Below are 16,270 nucleotides of genomic sequence, written 5' to 3'. Positions count from 1 at the left end.
CTATTCTTACCTGGGAAAGAAGTGTCATTTACAGCAGAAGATACATTCCTGTTGAACAGAGACAACTTCTGGATTTTATTAAATAAATAACTCTTTAATAAAGGAAGAAAAACAAGCTTCATTTCTGCAGACTTTTGTTAGCACTTACGCATTTTTTTTTAAGCCTGACTGAACTTGTTCTTGCAGTGCCCTCCTTTTCTTCAACATATTTCTTAGCAGATGCTGTCCTCTTTTTGTCCAGTGTCTCTGTCCAGTCCAGTGTTTTTAAAAAGTTTAACAGTTAATGTGCTTGACTGAAACAATCACTGGAGAATTTCTATAACAAGAGAACATGTGTCACAACAAACCAGAGCCACCTCTTTGGTTTCAGTCTTGGAGACAGTATAATTTCCACCACATCGGCAGGAAAGAGTGTAACATTGTTCACCTGCCACAAAAGAGGGGAAAAAATGCTTTAATGTTTGTAAAACAAACAAAAAATGTTATTTTAGATTATTCACACATTTGCTAATAACACAATTTGTGTGTATGACCTCCCCTTCCTGGATTGGGGAAATCAGTTCCTGGGCTCCATTTGCTGCTCAAGATGTGCCTTGCTCTTCAAGTGTGCTTTAGTGGCCGAGATGGCTTTAGGCCAAACAAGCAGGGTCAGTGAAGCTTCATTATTTTAAAAGAGCAAATACTAAGAAGGTGCACATCAGTAAACCAGCCATATGTTAAAAGAACTAAGCTACTGAAGATTTCCAAGTGAGACTTGATTCTGACAAAGTACCAAGAACTTTAAAGAGATCAGAAAAGCAATTAAGAACAAAATAGGGAAGGGGGAGGTGTTAGTCATACAGATGTCAGATCACAGATGGTTCTAAAATAGGCTACCACAGGGAAGAAGCATCTAACACAAGAAAGGACAGAAGTTAGGTTCTTGCCACCCAGCTTTAGGGAGTGGGGTAGGAAAGAAGAAATCAGTAACAGCCCTCTAAAAAGTCAATCAAATGATAAAATCTAGAGTAAAATAAAGGGAAAAAGTAAAATACTGTTAGAAAAGAAAATATATATGAGAACACTTGCATCCTATATATGACAGAAGGCACAGGAAGATACATGAGAGATTCAGAAAGAATCCAGGTATTTAAAAAATCAATTATGCTACAGGAAGACACCTAGGTGAAAAAGTGTCCTGCAAGCTCTCAATATCCAAGCAGAAAAAAAAAAAAAAAAAAGAAGGTGAAGAACAAATGCACAATAAAAGCACAGACAGTAAAGTAGCAATTCCAACTGCATAGTGCTAGTGAAAGACTTGAACAGACTTTTAAGAGATAGGATTGACAGGAACTAACAGAGATATGGAAAAGCAGCAGGCAGTAACAGGCAGCAGAATAGCTAAATGAGAAATTTTTTGTTTTAGAAAGTGAAGGAGAGGGAGGTAACTTGAAAGAGAAAGTTAGCAAATAATTTAAAAAACCCCACAAAGGTCTAAGATACAGGAAAAGAATTTTTAATGACACTGAAATGCTCTGAGAACACAAAGTGAGGCATCATACCTTCATCCCAGGACATATCCTCAACATAAACCTGCGCATGCAGTGGCCATTCTTTTGTCAGGTTATCCTCTACAAAGAAAAGAGTGACAAATGTTCAGCCCTAATAACATACAGGTCCTTATTTCTTTTTGGTATAGTAATGGCTCAGTTTTGTGCCTACTAGAGAGTCACAGCATTAAAAATGTAGTTCTCTAAAACTATAGCTTCCATGTCTCTGGATGTGGTTCTGTACCCAGGAAAGTAAATGCTGAAGATGTATTACTGTAAGAAAGACATCCCGGGTATCTAGTCATTCTCTTGCTGATCCCCCAAATTGACAATGAAATCACAGAATGGTTGAGGTTGGAAGGGACCTCTAGAGATCATCTAGTCCAACCCCCCTGCTCCAGCAGGGACACCTAGAGCACGTGGCACAGGGTGGCATCCAGGTGGGTTTGAAGATCTCCAGAGAAGGAGACTCCACAACCTCTCTGGGCACTCTGGTGCAAATTTTTGTTTGTGAATTAAAATACCTTTTAAAAGCCTAGCTGGAGCTATACAGCTGAAATTGTGAGCCTCTGCTTACCTATACTTTTCAAAGGAGAAGCCAAATTAGAATGCTATGTAAGCACCAAATCCATAGTAGCATTGCCTGCGACAAGAACAGTAGCATTCCTGCACTGACAAAAAGATACTCGGAAGCAGTTTTAGATTAGGAGTTAACACAGACTGAGATCTATTGCCATATGATCTCCTATGTTATTTCAACACGAGCTGAATTGCGGTATGAAATTAAACATAAAGTGTGCAATACATTTCAAAGCACCATTTTGGAAAAGCAAGGACTTCTTTATGTTATCAGCATTCTCACATTTGATGCACTCAGTTGCTATGCAAATTGACAGTGCAAGACGCTGCTCAACAAAATTGCAAATGAAGCAGTAAAAGGTAATATCCAAAAAAGGATCTAGAAACTTTAGTTTATTACACAAAACTGTCCATGTGGAAGCTCCAGCTCCACAGACACTGTAATTCCTTATCGTTAAGAATCAGAAATGCCTGAAAAGCTGATCTTTAACACATACACATAAATGTCTTCCATTTGGCAAGACTCAATAGCTTAGCCCTCATTTCAGGTTCAAACCAGGATGTTACGAAGAAAATATGTGTTCCTTCACCCGGATCAGTGAGTTTTCAGTGAGTATTCTAGTTTAATAACATTAAGCTTCCTACGAAATGTACTATTGTGTATGTTCTCCTCTAGAATTGCTTACTGAACACTGATGAAAAAATCAGAGGTTCTGAATACTTTAGAAGGTGCTTCACCTAAAATTGTTTAATGAATAGGATTAAAACAAATCAGCAAACTGAACATAATAAGAGGATCAATACAGCCCCTTTCTATGTTCTGTTGAACACCTATTCTGTGGTAAAAAGGTTGGGATTAAAAGAAAATTAGCCCATTCACACCTAATAGTTATTGCTGTCCAAGAAAGCTGGAGGAAAGGGGGGTAATAGCAAGACAGTAATGATGAAAGACACCTGGAAGACACCTATGAATCAGTCATTCTTGTTGTTCCTGCTCTCAGTTACATAAACAGAGCTATGAGCAGTGTTTGAGTTATTGGTTATACAAAGTGACAACATCACTCTGCTCACCAGGATCACCTCACCAGAACACTAGTTAACTGCATGACATGTCCAAAACAAAATAAACCATTAGATCATCTTAACTCATGCCAAATACACTCTGATGTTACCTGAAATTAAACTGTTTTAATACCACTTGCAACTTTTAGCCATGAAACATTAGAAGTGACCTGAAACCTCCACAAACACTGCCAGAGAACTTTCCTCCAGCAGGCCTTATGCTGGCAGGAAAGATTCCTCCTCCTCTTTTTTGAGAAGAAAAAAAGCAGAAATCAAATTGCTGAGTTCTACTTTCAGATTCTTTTCTACACTTCAGTGGGAAAAAAAAATACTAAGACTGTGAGAATAGTATGAAAAGCACAAGTTCTTCCTATTTTACTGATTTTTTTGAATAAAAATGCAAAGAAAAATGATTGTAGGAAGAGTGGTTGTTTCTCTGTTTCATTTACAGGTAGCAAAAAAAATGAATAACATAGAAATGTGACTGTCCTATTTCAGATTCATGATTTAGGTTTTCAGAACACATTTTGCAGGATTAGACATGGAGGTCTGGGTCATGTCTTGCTAGTAAAAAATATAAGGGCAGATGGACCATATGGTGCCATGAAGAAGTGCCATGAAGTGTCAAGATACAAATTTATAAGGTTACCACTTCCTAAAGTAAAGTTACTGTCAAAATAATGAGGCAGGCAGCAGAGGAACTACCATCTCTCATACTGCAAATGCAGTGCAGGATGAAGCCCAGTGAATAGAGTTTCAACCAAGTTTTTCTAATTCATTGCAGCGATTGTAATTAAAAAGCTCAATGGGCAAAATTCCTGAAAGAGTTCACTGGTTATCTTAAAAATGTTAATTTTTAATTAATACATTGTCCTTGGAATAAGTCTCCAAGCATAACACACAACCCACACTATCAGTCAGTCACAGTTTTGCATGCTGCTATTACTTGCTTGTATTCAAAATAAAATAAAATTCATTTTCCAGAGATGAGCAGAGCTGGTTTACTTTCTAGCTCTCCAAAGCACTAACCAATCTAAAATGCCTTAAAGACAGCACAAATAGACTTGGCCAATTATTTACACCTAAGAGGCTGAGCCTAATATGAGTTTGGGGAAATTACAAACAAGACTACAGTCTTCACAGAGTGTGTTAGTTGCTCTAGTTCTTGTGCTCCTCCTCATTATTTCATCAACATCATTATTATCACGCATCTTACTGCCTTGTATGGTTAACAATTGCCTTAAATAAATTGGTGTCTGATTTTTATTCCCCTGAAGGAGGAAAAAGCTACTCAGGCCTGGGATTGTTGTGCTTGGTGTGCTTCCTGCGATGCAACATGAGTTCTAGCTGTACAACTCTGTGTGCAATTGTACTTTCTGAAACATATTCCTGAGCAAATGCAGAAAACCATGAAGTCCTGATTGCCTATCATAACTCAAAAAAACAAAATAAAGCTCACAAGAAGTACAGCCTGCCTGGCCTTGCAATCTTTGACAACAAGAGGTGAAAGGATTCTGCAGCTCCATTGTCTCAGCTGCGGGATCTAAGAAAACACTGGCAGGCTCATCAGAGAGGTTTATGAGCCTGCAATTCAAAGAGATTAAAAGGAAAAAAAAAATCTACTGAGATTCTTTCAGGCTGCAGAACAACATTAAATAACTATTAGCAGCTTGGTTCAGTAAAGCTTTACTAGAGCTCTTGCTGGGTCATTCAGAAATTGTAAAAAGAGGAAAGGTATTTAAGTTTCACTTGAGGATACAATAAATATTTCTTGGGCTATTTAGGGCTGAGTTTTAAGGAGGAGGTGCAAGCAGTAAACAGAAATATAACCCTTTTAACAGTTTATGATAATAGTAAAAATAGTCATGACACTTAAAAGATTTTTCTAGCTCTTGGATAGTTTTTTTCTTTAAACACAAGTCATTAAAAAAAAAGTTCAAGATACACCTTGCCAGAAGAAATTCAGTCAGTAGTATCTACTCTGTCTCAAAAAAATTAGACAAAATTCATCACAATACTCAAAATCTGAACATGAAGTTTAATTTTAGACTATTTAGGCTAAAGTTTTAGGCTAAAATAGGCTATTTTTTAAACACTTTATTTTCTTGAATATTTTACATAATTCATAATAACCATGCTTGCTTTTATTCGAAATTGTAAAGAAACTTTGTGTTAAGAATTTTCCTAACGCAAGTCTTACAGACTAAAGTTAAACCCACTGAGCTGTGGTAGGAGCTTGTGCTCCATCATTAGCTGAGGGCCTGTAACTGTAAAATGCCTCGTTAGAGACAGACATACAGGTCTGTCACTTCAGAGCCACACTCAAAGCTTTATTTTAGTTTTAAAATATTTGTAAAGAGAAGCTCTCTTAACAAGGAACTAAAGTATGCTGCGTTCTACTTTTTTTCTTCTAATATAGTAGTCAGGATGTTCAATTGATATTTCTGCTAGGTACTAACAGCAGTTTATAGGCTGAAACATTGGAAATTCCAATTAGATAACAAGAATTACAGGCTGTAACAAGTGAAGCAAGAACAAAAGGGAAAATAATGCTGATAAAATGTAGTCATATATGAAAACTCCACCTTAATAATTTTCTAAGAATAAAATTAAAAACTGAAAATCAACAGGAGGCCTGTGCTCAAATAAGAAAATGCCTATTGATGATTGCATACCCAACTGTTCCAAATGCTTGTATCATACGGATACCCGCATCCATCATCACATATAAAAACATATGTCCTGGAGAAAACCAGTACCGTTTCCAGTTTTGGGCTGCCCATCCTGGAGCGAGTACAGTGGAATATCAGCATGGTCAGGGCTGGGGCAGCTGCCAGGGAGGGAGATGCTGAGGGACCTGCGCTTGTTGAGGGGACATCGTTGTTCACAGCTACCTAGCACGGAGTGCAGAAGACTTCTCCAAGGCACAAAGCGGACGGATAAGCAGCAAAAGGCACAAGTTGCCAAAAGGGAAATCCTGACTGGATATAAAGAAAACATTTTTAACCTGAAGAATTGAAACAGACTGCCCAGAGCATTTGTGCAATCTGTAGCTGTGGAGATAGTTAAGATTTGACTGGACAGTCTGAATAAATCATCTAACGGAGATGAGATTTCCAACCTAACATGATTCTCCGATTCTATGAAACATTGTTTATTCTTTTATGTGCAACAAAATCACACTTTTAGGCCCCAGATATTAAAAATATAAATCAAATCATATTAGAGCTAAACTCACTGAAAAACATTTGTTAATTATTATTAGACTGCTTTTTTAACTGCATATTAATTTTTTCTAAACAGAATACTGAATGAAAAATGGAAAATCCTTAAGCTGAAGAAAAGTATCCCTTTAGAGCAGGTAAACTGTGGTACAGCTTTTTTCCTCTCCCCTAGATGGAGACTGGAAGCAAAAGATGAAAGACTATTCTTATGTCATGACCAATATGGTAAAACAAGGAGCTAGAAAAGATATCCACAAAACATCCCCCAAAAAAGGGAATTCTTGTAAAGTTTCCAGGAAGGTTTGGATATGCACCTGAGCCAAACCTCTAAACAGTTTGAGGTTGGTCTATTGCTCTTTACTGCAGTGTCCTCAATGCACAACAAGTTAGTTGCAGAGCTTCAGAGAAGATTATTTAAGATGAGAGTATATTGTTATTCCCAGTGAGTCAGGAAAAGAAAAAAAAAAAAGAAAAAAGCCATGGAGCCCTTCTTTGGCCACTGATTTCTTTGCTGAGGAACTAAACATTACTTAATACAATGAGATATACACAAATAAGCAATCTGCTCAAAGGAAAAAAGACTACAGTACAAAGGACGCCTTCCTGACTGGCTGCCACACACGTGTGCACACTGGTATCATTCAGATTCTTGCTTCTTAGGCTTTAAAAATCTTGCTCTGTTTTCTGCACTGTTTCCCTTAGCCACAGTCTTGGTTCCTTTGTTTCTGTGAGCGTTTACAGCAGTGTCAATGCATTTGTCTGGAATCATGATTTCAGAAGGAACTTGACAGCAGCCAGGCAACTAGAGTTCACTTTATTTCACCATCATTCAGCTGCTGCAACGAATCCAGCAACACTGCACATACATGTTTTGCTTGTTTAAAACACTGGGCCCTCTGTGAACAGGAACTTCTATATGAACATATATCCCATCTTCCAAATACGCAGTGCAGTGTCAAAGGAGCATTCAAATGCACTATTTGTTTTCCCTTTTTTACTAAGCATTTTTGCAGTCTTGAGGTGGCTCTTTAGGAAAAATCATTTGGATGCAAAAGAATCTCACTAAAATATCATAGCATGAATTCTCCTGAAACTAGTTTATAGTAAGATTCTTTAATAGCATGGGAAAACAAAGTAGGTTATTAATTCTTGATGTAGTTTTCCGGATCTCATTGGATAAACTTGACCTGAGAAAATTAACACTTCATCTTCAGTATTTCAGCTTTAGGTAAATGTCACTACATCTGTGAAAAACTTGAATGAAATATGCCATTAAATATTTCATTTTTCCTGCTTATATGTAGTTTGTGAAAATGGATGACACACTTTATACTTGCAAAGCAAGGAGTCCAAGAAAATGAAAGGGCAGCAGAAATCCCTGTTCTGCCATTAAATCTTTTTTTTAAATAAGCTTGAAATGATAATTTATCATGATAATCATCATCATAATCATCACATTATGATCTGTTTACATTAAAGAATTTCCCAAAAGTAAAAAAAAATTGTTCAATAATTCTCCTTCCCCCACCTTCTTTTCCAAACCCGGCACGAAGCCTGAAATACGAGATTGTTTAACTGCAGAATTCAGACTGGGTATATACAGTTCTATACCCTCCTTTTCATCCCGCAGCGCTGCGTATCTGCTAGAATGACTAAACCTTTGTCTCTCGAAGCCCTGGTATCCGCAGCGGCAGAGGAGTTAAAAACCAGCACAAGAGAGGAAGGGCTGATGGTGTGCCAATGTACAATGGCAGCAAATTCAATAACAAGCTGCAGAGACAGTGGGCTTTTATCAGACACATTCAAAAGTGGTGGTGGCTACACGTCAATGCTGGACCCGAGTGTGTTACTGCAGAGTGCGACTGAGTGTTTTCCCCACAGGCGATACACTATTATTGACTCCCCCCATTAACATGTAGGGTGGATATACATTTATTGAAGGTTCTAATGGAAGGCTGAGGGACTCCTATCCCGAGGCCAGAGCAGAAAGACAGCCTATCACTTCATGTAATGGTAGTCCATGTGTGACAGACCTGACCTACATTTCCCCCCTTTCTTTCTCACAACAGCCTGTCACTGTTTTAAGAAGCTATTTTCTGAGAGGTATAAAAAGAAAGGCAGGCTAGAGTTGCCTAGTTAATGTGTTATATTGGAATATTATTTATAAACCTGCTTTAAAAAGGCGACTTTAGATTACAGATAAATTATGAAAGCTACTCTGACACACAGACACAGAAAGAATCTGCCTTAATGATTCTCAAGTACTTATAAACCCTTATGTACTGAACACAAGATATAAACTACATAATATCACTATCCAAAACACCGCAACAAAATACAGCATAGACTTAAATTTATGAACCTAAGAGCACTTAATGAAGCTGCTTTAATATAGTAAAAAGAGCTAAGCTCTGTAATTAGTCTAACTTTCATATTCATTAAAATTATTAGAAATACCACCACCTAATGTTTTGTAGGAACCAATCCCACGTCTTCACTAAGTAATGTATGCGCAGCAAAAGCTCTAAATAATGTATCCACATTTGAAAGTAGGACATGAGCGAAAGAAACATTTGGTTCAGCAATAAACAGCATTTTAAAATACCATCTCACTAGTGCGCCCAGACCCCGCTTTAAAGAGCCGCTGCCACTGCAGCCTCCCTGGCAGGAACCTACCGCGCTGCTGCAGGTCATACTCTTTTTTTGTCTCTTCGTTGCCTAGAATTTTCCACGCTTGATCAATTTCGATGAACCTCTGCACGCGCTCCTCCACTTCTCCCGCTGACACATCTGCGCTCTGCTTGTCTGGGTGATACTGCCAATCACAAAAAGATTTTAGAAAGTTGAGGGGAGCGGAAGTGAGCAGGGTGGAAGCGGAGCAATCAATAATGCATTTGATATTCAGTTAAAACGATGGAGAAAAGGAGAATGTCTGAACCAAGGTGCCAAAGAAAGGGAGACAACAACACTGGGCACAGGAGATTACTGCCAATTTAATTAGACCACTGAAAGAGCAACAAAGCCACCAGTGGCACAAATGTCACCATGTGCACTGACGGCATTTTCTGGATAATTTGCTGATGGAATCATTGGTCTTATGGACAATTTACCTAGAGAGAATGACTAACACAAACAGAAATAGGTACATGCAGAGAACTACGACATGGGAACAAGAGGAGCTGCTGTAGGTACGAGCAGCTCTCTTTAAAAGAGAACATGTAACTGATTTAACCAAGGCCACTGGTGCTCAGTGGAGTCTATTACACATAAACTGAACGCTGGATTATGTGCTCCTGTTTTATTGATTTAAATACCAAAGGAATATACACGATCAAATATAGTTCATAATAAATGTAAATCTATTTTTGAAAATATGCCTCAACATCTCTAATTTCTTCCAGTTCAGCGAATCAATAGCCCTTCCAAATATTTAAAGTCATGGATCACTGACTACAGAATTGTGTCATTTTAGTTAAGAAATGGTTATTCAAGGACATTGCTACAAGAACACACATGTTACATAGGCAAAAGTAATTAAAATGGAAACACATTTTCTTTATCAATTCTAGTACTGATCCTGAACACACTATTCTGACTTTTGGGTCTAATGTCTATCGAAAAGTAACCTTAAAAGTTCCACCTTCCTAAGAGTTCAATTCATGTCTGTTTTTTTTGTTTGAATTTTAAATGTCCGGCGCAAAGGTTGAAGCAGCAGGAAACAATATTTAAGATGAGACAGCTGTGACAGCCTAAGATCCACTGTTCTGCATCACAAACCAAGATATCCCAAATTCTGGAGATTCAACTCTTGCCCTTTCAAACTAGCATCACTTTGGACCCTACCATGGATTTTAAGACTTAGAATGCCTGTTCCACAAGCATTTGAACAAATTTCTCATCATCTGGATCCCTTTATTTTAGTTTGTAATTAGTTTTAGAAATTAAACATCAGAATTTGAAAGTGCCACTTTTAGTGGAGTCTCTTTCCTCACTGACACGTGCAACCATCATTGGCACTGATGGGTATTATCTGGATAGAGCCCCCAAACAACAAGCGAATGGGCCCTACAAGCAAAAAATTCATCTTTGACCTCAATTTTTTTCACATCTGTTTTTCCATGTAAAATGGTTGTATCTGCAAGCTCATTTTTGCTCTATCATAGAGCAAGCCCTCTGCATTCAAGACTGAGGACTAGCATTTAACCTGCTGAAAATATGGCTGCAGCACAGCTGTGAGCTGAGGCTTATCTTGTAGATACCCCTTTTTGATCTCCTCAAATAAGAATGACAAAATTCTCAGGCATAAACCAGTCAACAAATTTTGGTCACAGTCTTTAGTCATTGTATTCCATACAGCTAACAAAGAAATGAGTAATTATGCCTTTATTTGGGAGACACTAAATTCACACCATGCTCTGACGGCATGCACCAAGTGAAATTACTACTTAAACTATTTGGTTTTAGGCTGTTTTTATAAAAACATGAATTTTCCAATTGCCTTCTATTTTAATAGCATTTTAAAACATTGCAGCCTGATTGTGGACCTTAATTGTGAAAGGTCATTCATTTAATCATGCTTAATAAGTACACCACTCAGAAATAGTAGGATTGCATTAAAGACTTAACATGGTTTCCTTTTAGCCACACTACTTTTAAATACATTTGATTTATGCACCCACAAACTACACCTCAAAGCAACAATATAAATAAAAGATACTTAAAAATATCTGAATTTTTTTTTCAATAGTAAATGCTTTGATCCACTCCAAGTTTTTTAGGAACCTATATTAGTTATCAATGATTAGTTATCAATATACAACAACCTTATAAAAGAATCTACTACTGAAGAAGAGCAAAAAGCTATTTTGGTCTCTGCTCTATAAAAACCTTCTCTCTCCTTCTCTTGGGCTTCTCTTCTTTCTCCTCCAAGACCACAAATGAGAAGTCCAGGTGTCTCTCTTTCAATCGTTTTAGACCTTGTTTCAGTCAGCACAGATGTCAACCGCAGTCAACTCCTTGCCAAGGTTTCAACTGATGTACTAATATCTGAAGTTTATACTCTGTCTGTATCCATTTCAGATACTGCCAACCACGTTCTTCCCCTTGCTCTCTTCACCCATCCTTGGTTTTCATACCCATCCTTCCACCCCTCTAGCATGTTCTTCTGAGAAACCAGCCAGGGATTTCTGATTTGGTTTGAAGGAGGTAAATGTGAAAGAAGTTTCTGATCTCTTCCTCTTTTCCTGTCAGCCTTATTTCTGAATTAGGTTAATCTCAGCTGCAAATGTGTACAAGCTCCCTAATGAAAACTGACAAGTCTTTTCTCTGTTCAATCCATCTCCCTGTACCCTAAATTATTAGCTTCTGTCTCCTTCTGTGCATCCAGTTATAAGTTGTTACTCAAACTGTTAGAGCCACCCAATGTCTCCTGCAATCTCATTTCTCAATAATTGTGCAAATTATCTTCTAAAGTGTCATTCATACCTGTCACCTGGGCACTATTTTCAGCTATATTATTGCACTTAGGCTATATTTAAATCTTCCTGGCTCTTTATGCATAATGTTTCTAAGCTGCAGTAATTCCTTCTATAAAACTAAGCTTTTTAACTGAGATCTTGACAAATGCAATCTTTCCACTCATATTCATTCAGGAAACTACAGCAAAAAAAATGAATTCTTAGCATGATGCTTCGACTGTGTCTCTTTAGTCTTCTTACTATTCTCTCCTTCCCCAGCTGCTCCATGTTACATATTTCTATCTCCCTTTACTAAGTTTTAAAGGAAGTCGCACTGTGTTTTATCATGCTGTCCATGACACAGTCACTCTCTTGGAAAAGATATCCCAGTAAAGCCTGGAGAAAGTGCTTGTGCAGCAAAACTGTACTCATGTTCTCACTGTTTCGTGTCTTTGTGTCTGTTGCCTTTTGTTCATGTCTAGATCTTAAGCTTTTTGTGGCAAGAATATTCATCTCGTGACATTTCTACATGTGCAAGTAGAACAGAAGGTGGAGTATGACATGTTGATTAGTCAGTTCCTGTATGTTTTTCATCTTGGAGATACGCAATAGGTACCTAACTCCAAGACCTGGCACGGAAGCACTACAGAAAGATTTTTACAACTGCTCTTTCAGTCTTTTTACATGTGAGTCAGAGATGGTGGGGGTGGACAAGCATACTCCCTTGCCTTCTGCCAGGGTAAGATTTGAGGGTTTTGCTTAAAAGTTTCAGAGTAACATTCCCACACCCCCACCAGTCAGCATTCAGGAATTAACCAGAGGTTTGCAGCCACAGTTAGGCCAGGCATTTATTATTATTAATAATATTGTTATTATTGTGATAATTTAAAGTTGTTTTAATTTTGTTGACTCCCAAGCCTTTTTGGTTGTTACGGTTGTTCGGTTGTTCCATCGACACTTTTTCAAGCGGCTCAGTTAGCAAGTTAATATTTTGCAGATCATATGAGCATACAGAAATACAGTATGTTGTAAGGTACAGCTTTGTAAGCAGCATATTTACACAACTTGACATTTTTAATGCCTTTCATTCATATAGCTTACATAGTAAAGACATGAATTTTCAGAAAATCCTTTCCAAGGAATTACATTGTTTCTCTATTTTACAGATGAAGATGGTGGATATTACAGATCAAATACACTGTTCCATTTACCTATATAGATACATATAAATAGTATTCTTTGCTTACTACTGCTACTACTAAATAGGACTTTACTAAAGATGTTTATCTGAACATGAGAGAGGGAGGAGAGAAAGGAGAAAGACATTATGTCTAATCTAGCTTTTCTTTTTTATACTTGTAATAGTAGAAATTTGTTAGCTTCTTTTCATTGCTGAAGGCTGTCTGAAATTTGTATTCCTTTAAAGTACATGATGCTTTGTAACTACTGTCATTGTTAAAAAGTAGTTTTAAAAAAAGGCAGTAGTTAAAAAGTTCGAAGTGGAAATATATCAGTTTATCTTTTATCTGTAAAAATCTATCTTATATATACAAGATTGGTAACTCTGACATTTCTCACAACTATCACATCACCACAGTATTCCTTAAAGATACTATGTCTTCATCTAAGGCTTGAAATTTCTTTTTAGGTTTTCAAAATCTCTGACAATTTCTGGAAAAAAACCCTAAAAATTCAAAGTTCAAATTAAAAACCCCAGTTAAACAGTAAAACTAGATGATGATTCATATTTTTAATGCTGAACAAAAAACAGACAGACTAATACAAGGTTAGAACTATACATTTTTCAATTGCAATATCATTTCTTATTTTACCTTTCCAGAATATCTGCTTGATGGTATTTAACCCCCACTAGTTTTTAAATACTCTGGACTGTACATTTCTGTCATTTGGGTACAACAGTGAACAGGATACCAACTGGCAAACATGCTCTGAAATAGTCTGAATTATATCTCTGTAGTTATATAAATATCTGAATGTTTGGGGAAAAAAAAAATCACAAAACATTTTTAGAATTCAGGGGAATTAACTGTATTTCATTATGTTAATTGATTGCCTTTAGTAACTATTACAAAATGCAAAACACGAAAGCAAACAGGCAAACTTGCTCTGTCCCAATTACCAGAAAGGTATTAATGTTAAATTCACCAAATAAACAACTTACAGACATGCTCTGAATTATTTAGAGCCCACCATATATTGATGGGATCCCAATTTCTACTTGTCTGTTACCTTCTCACTGATCCTGGCATTTCATTATTATCCAACACCTGCAAATCAAGAGCTGCAAACTGTTGCCTTTATGTCTCACAATCATCCCTAAAAGAGTTCAACAATTAAACACCACTCAAATTACACTTTATGACCTCTTGGGGTGCTTTCTCTCTAGACAATACTATATTTTTCTTATAGTGTATACAAGATAGACAGTTTTCACCCATGTTGTTTATATACTGGGCTGCTACCAACTGCTATGTTCATAATCTCTTCCTTCCTTCTCTTCTGTGGTCCCTTCTGCACTTCATGAATTGCAAAATTGAATCCTGAACTATGTGGAAGTTAAGGACCATGTGGTCAACCACTGTAATGATATTAAACCTCAATAACCACACCTACAGACCCAAAGAACCCTCATTCCAAAAAATTCCCTATATATCTGCCCTAAATACATCAGCAGCAAGAGGAAGACTAGGGAAAATGTTAATCCTCTGCTGAATGGGAAGGGTGCCTTGGTGGTGGAGGATGCAGAGAAGGCAGAGTTACTAAATGCCTTCTTTGCTTCTGGCTTTACTGCTAAGGCCAGTCCCCATGAACTACAGAGCCAGGAGACAAGAGAGAGAACCAGGAGAGAGGAGGACTTGCTGCTGGTCAAAGAGGATTGGGTTAGGGAGTATTTAGGCAGACTGGACTGGACGGGATGCAGCCAAGAGTGCGGAGGGAACCAGCGGGGGTTGTTGCTCAGCCGCTCTCCAACATCTTGGAGAGGTCATGGAGGACGGGGGAGAAGGGGAGGACTGGAAGAAACCAGCGTCACTCCAGTCTTCAATAAGGGCAAGAGGGACGAGCCAGGAAACCACAGGCCCATTAGCCTCACTTCTGTCCCTGGAAAGGTGATGGAGCAGCTCATCCTAGAGACCATCTCTAGGTATGCCAAGGAAAAGGATGTGGACTGGATGAGTAGACAGTGAGGTGGATTGAGGACTGGCTGGATGGCAGAGCCCAGAGGGTGGTGATAAATGGCAAGTTTGCAGGTGACACCAAACTGGGAGGAGTGGCCGACACTCCCAAGGGCTGCACTGCCATCCAGAGGGACCTAGACAGGATGGAGAGTTGGGCAGAGAGGAACCTCATGAGGTTCAACAAGGGCAAGTGCAGGGTCCTGCAGCTGGGGAGGAATAACCCCAGGCACCAGGACAGATTAGGGCTTGACCAGCTGGAAAGCAGCTCTGCAGAGAGGGATTTGGGAGTCCTGGTTGACAACAAGTTACCCATGAGTCAGCAATGTGTCCTTGTGGCCAAGAAGGCCAATGGGATCCTGGCTGCATCAGGTCAAGGGAGGGGATCCTGCCCCTCTGCTCAGCTCTGGTGAGGCCGCACCTGGAGCACTGGGTGCAGTTCTGGGCTCCCCAGTACGAGAGGGGGACACTGGGCTTCTACAGAGGCTCCAGCGGAAAGCCATGAAGATGATTAAGGGACTGGAGCATCTATCGTCTGAGGAAAGGCTAAGAGAGCTGGGCCTGTTTAGTCTGGAGAAGAGAAGGCTGAGAGGAGATTTGATCAACATGTCCAAGTACCTGAGGGATGATTGTAGGGAGGATGGGACCAGGCTCTTCTCTGTGCTGGCCAGTGACAGGACGAGGGATAACGGGTGTAAGTTGAAACACAGGAAGTTCTGTGGTTCTGTGATCTGGTTGAGCAAAATCGAGCAGGACAGAGGTGACACTTTAAGGTCCCTATCCTCCTAACACTCATACTAGTTGCTTAACTTTGTGCAATAAATGCAAGGGAGTTGATTAATTTTAATCAAATTTAAATTGGCAAGTTAAAAACCTCTAGTAAAATCAATTTAATGCATACAGTTCTTACTGGTGCTAATGAATTTATTCCTCAAAAGAAATTAATACCTACCCAGTGAGACTCAGCTTAATACAAGAGATTATTGGTGAAGGATACAGAGGTAAGCATACAGACATTGATTTTACGCTAAATTTGGAATCTCTCACTTAGTGTGGAATAAATAACTGAAAGACTCTCTATAATTAAACTTTTACTTAGTAACTACTTTTCCACATAACAAATTGAAAGGAATGATACTTAGAAAAGGTAAGAGAACCCTATTTATTTCCATTTATAGTTTCTAAGACACTGTGATTCATTTTGCCCTGTGTATAAAGATATTCAA

At 38.3% G+C, this 16,270-nt stretch overlaps 1 protein-coding gene across 1 annotated transcript in view; it reads right to left on the bottom strand.

Annotated features, from left to right (window-relative positions):
* Positions 1-112: 112 nt before the first annotated feature.
* The window catches only part of DNAJC24 (DnaJ heat shock protein family (Hsp40) member C24), a 31,444-nt gene continuing 15,286 nt past the window's right edge, over positions 113-16,270 (bottom strand). The window contains exons 2-4 of the mRNA XM_010226630.2: positions 9,071-9,209; positions 1,542-1,610; positions 113-427 (exon numbers count right to left, since the gene is read on the bottom strand). Of these exons, the coding sequence (XP_010224932.2) occupies positions 303-427; positions 1,542-1,610; positions 9,071-9,209 (333 nt within the window). The 3' untranslated portion in view covers positions 113-302. The remainder of the gene's footprint in view (positions 428-1,541; positions 1,611-9,070; positions 9,210-16,270) is intronic.

The sequence above is a fragment of the Tinamus guttatus genome, unplaced genomic scaffold (assembly GCF_059628265.1).
Source record: "Tinamus guttatus ecotype Peru unplaced genomic scaffold, ASM5962826v1 Tinamus_guttatus_pri_ptg000240l, whole genome shotgun sequence".
Taxonomy (NCBI): domain Eukaryota; kingdom Metazoa; phylum Chordata; class Aves; order Tinamiformes; family Tinamidae; genus Tinamus; species Tinamus guttatus.
Note: the sequence above shows the minus strand (reverse complement) of the source record. Positions and strands in the feature narration are given on the sequence as shown.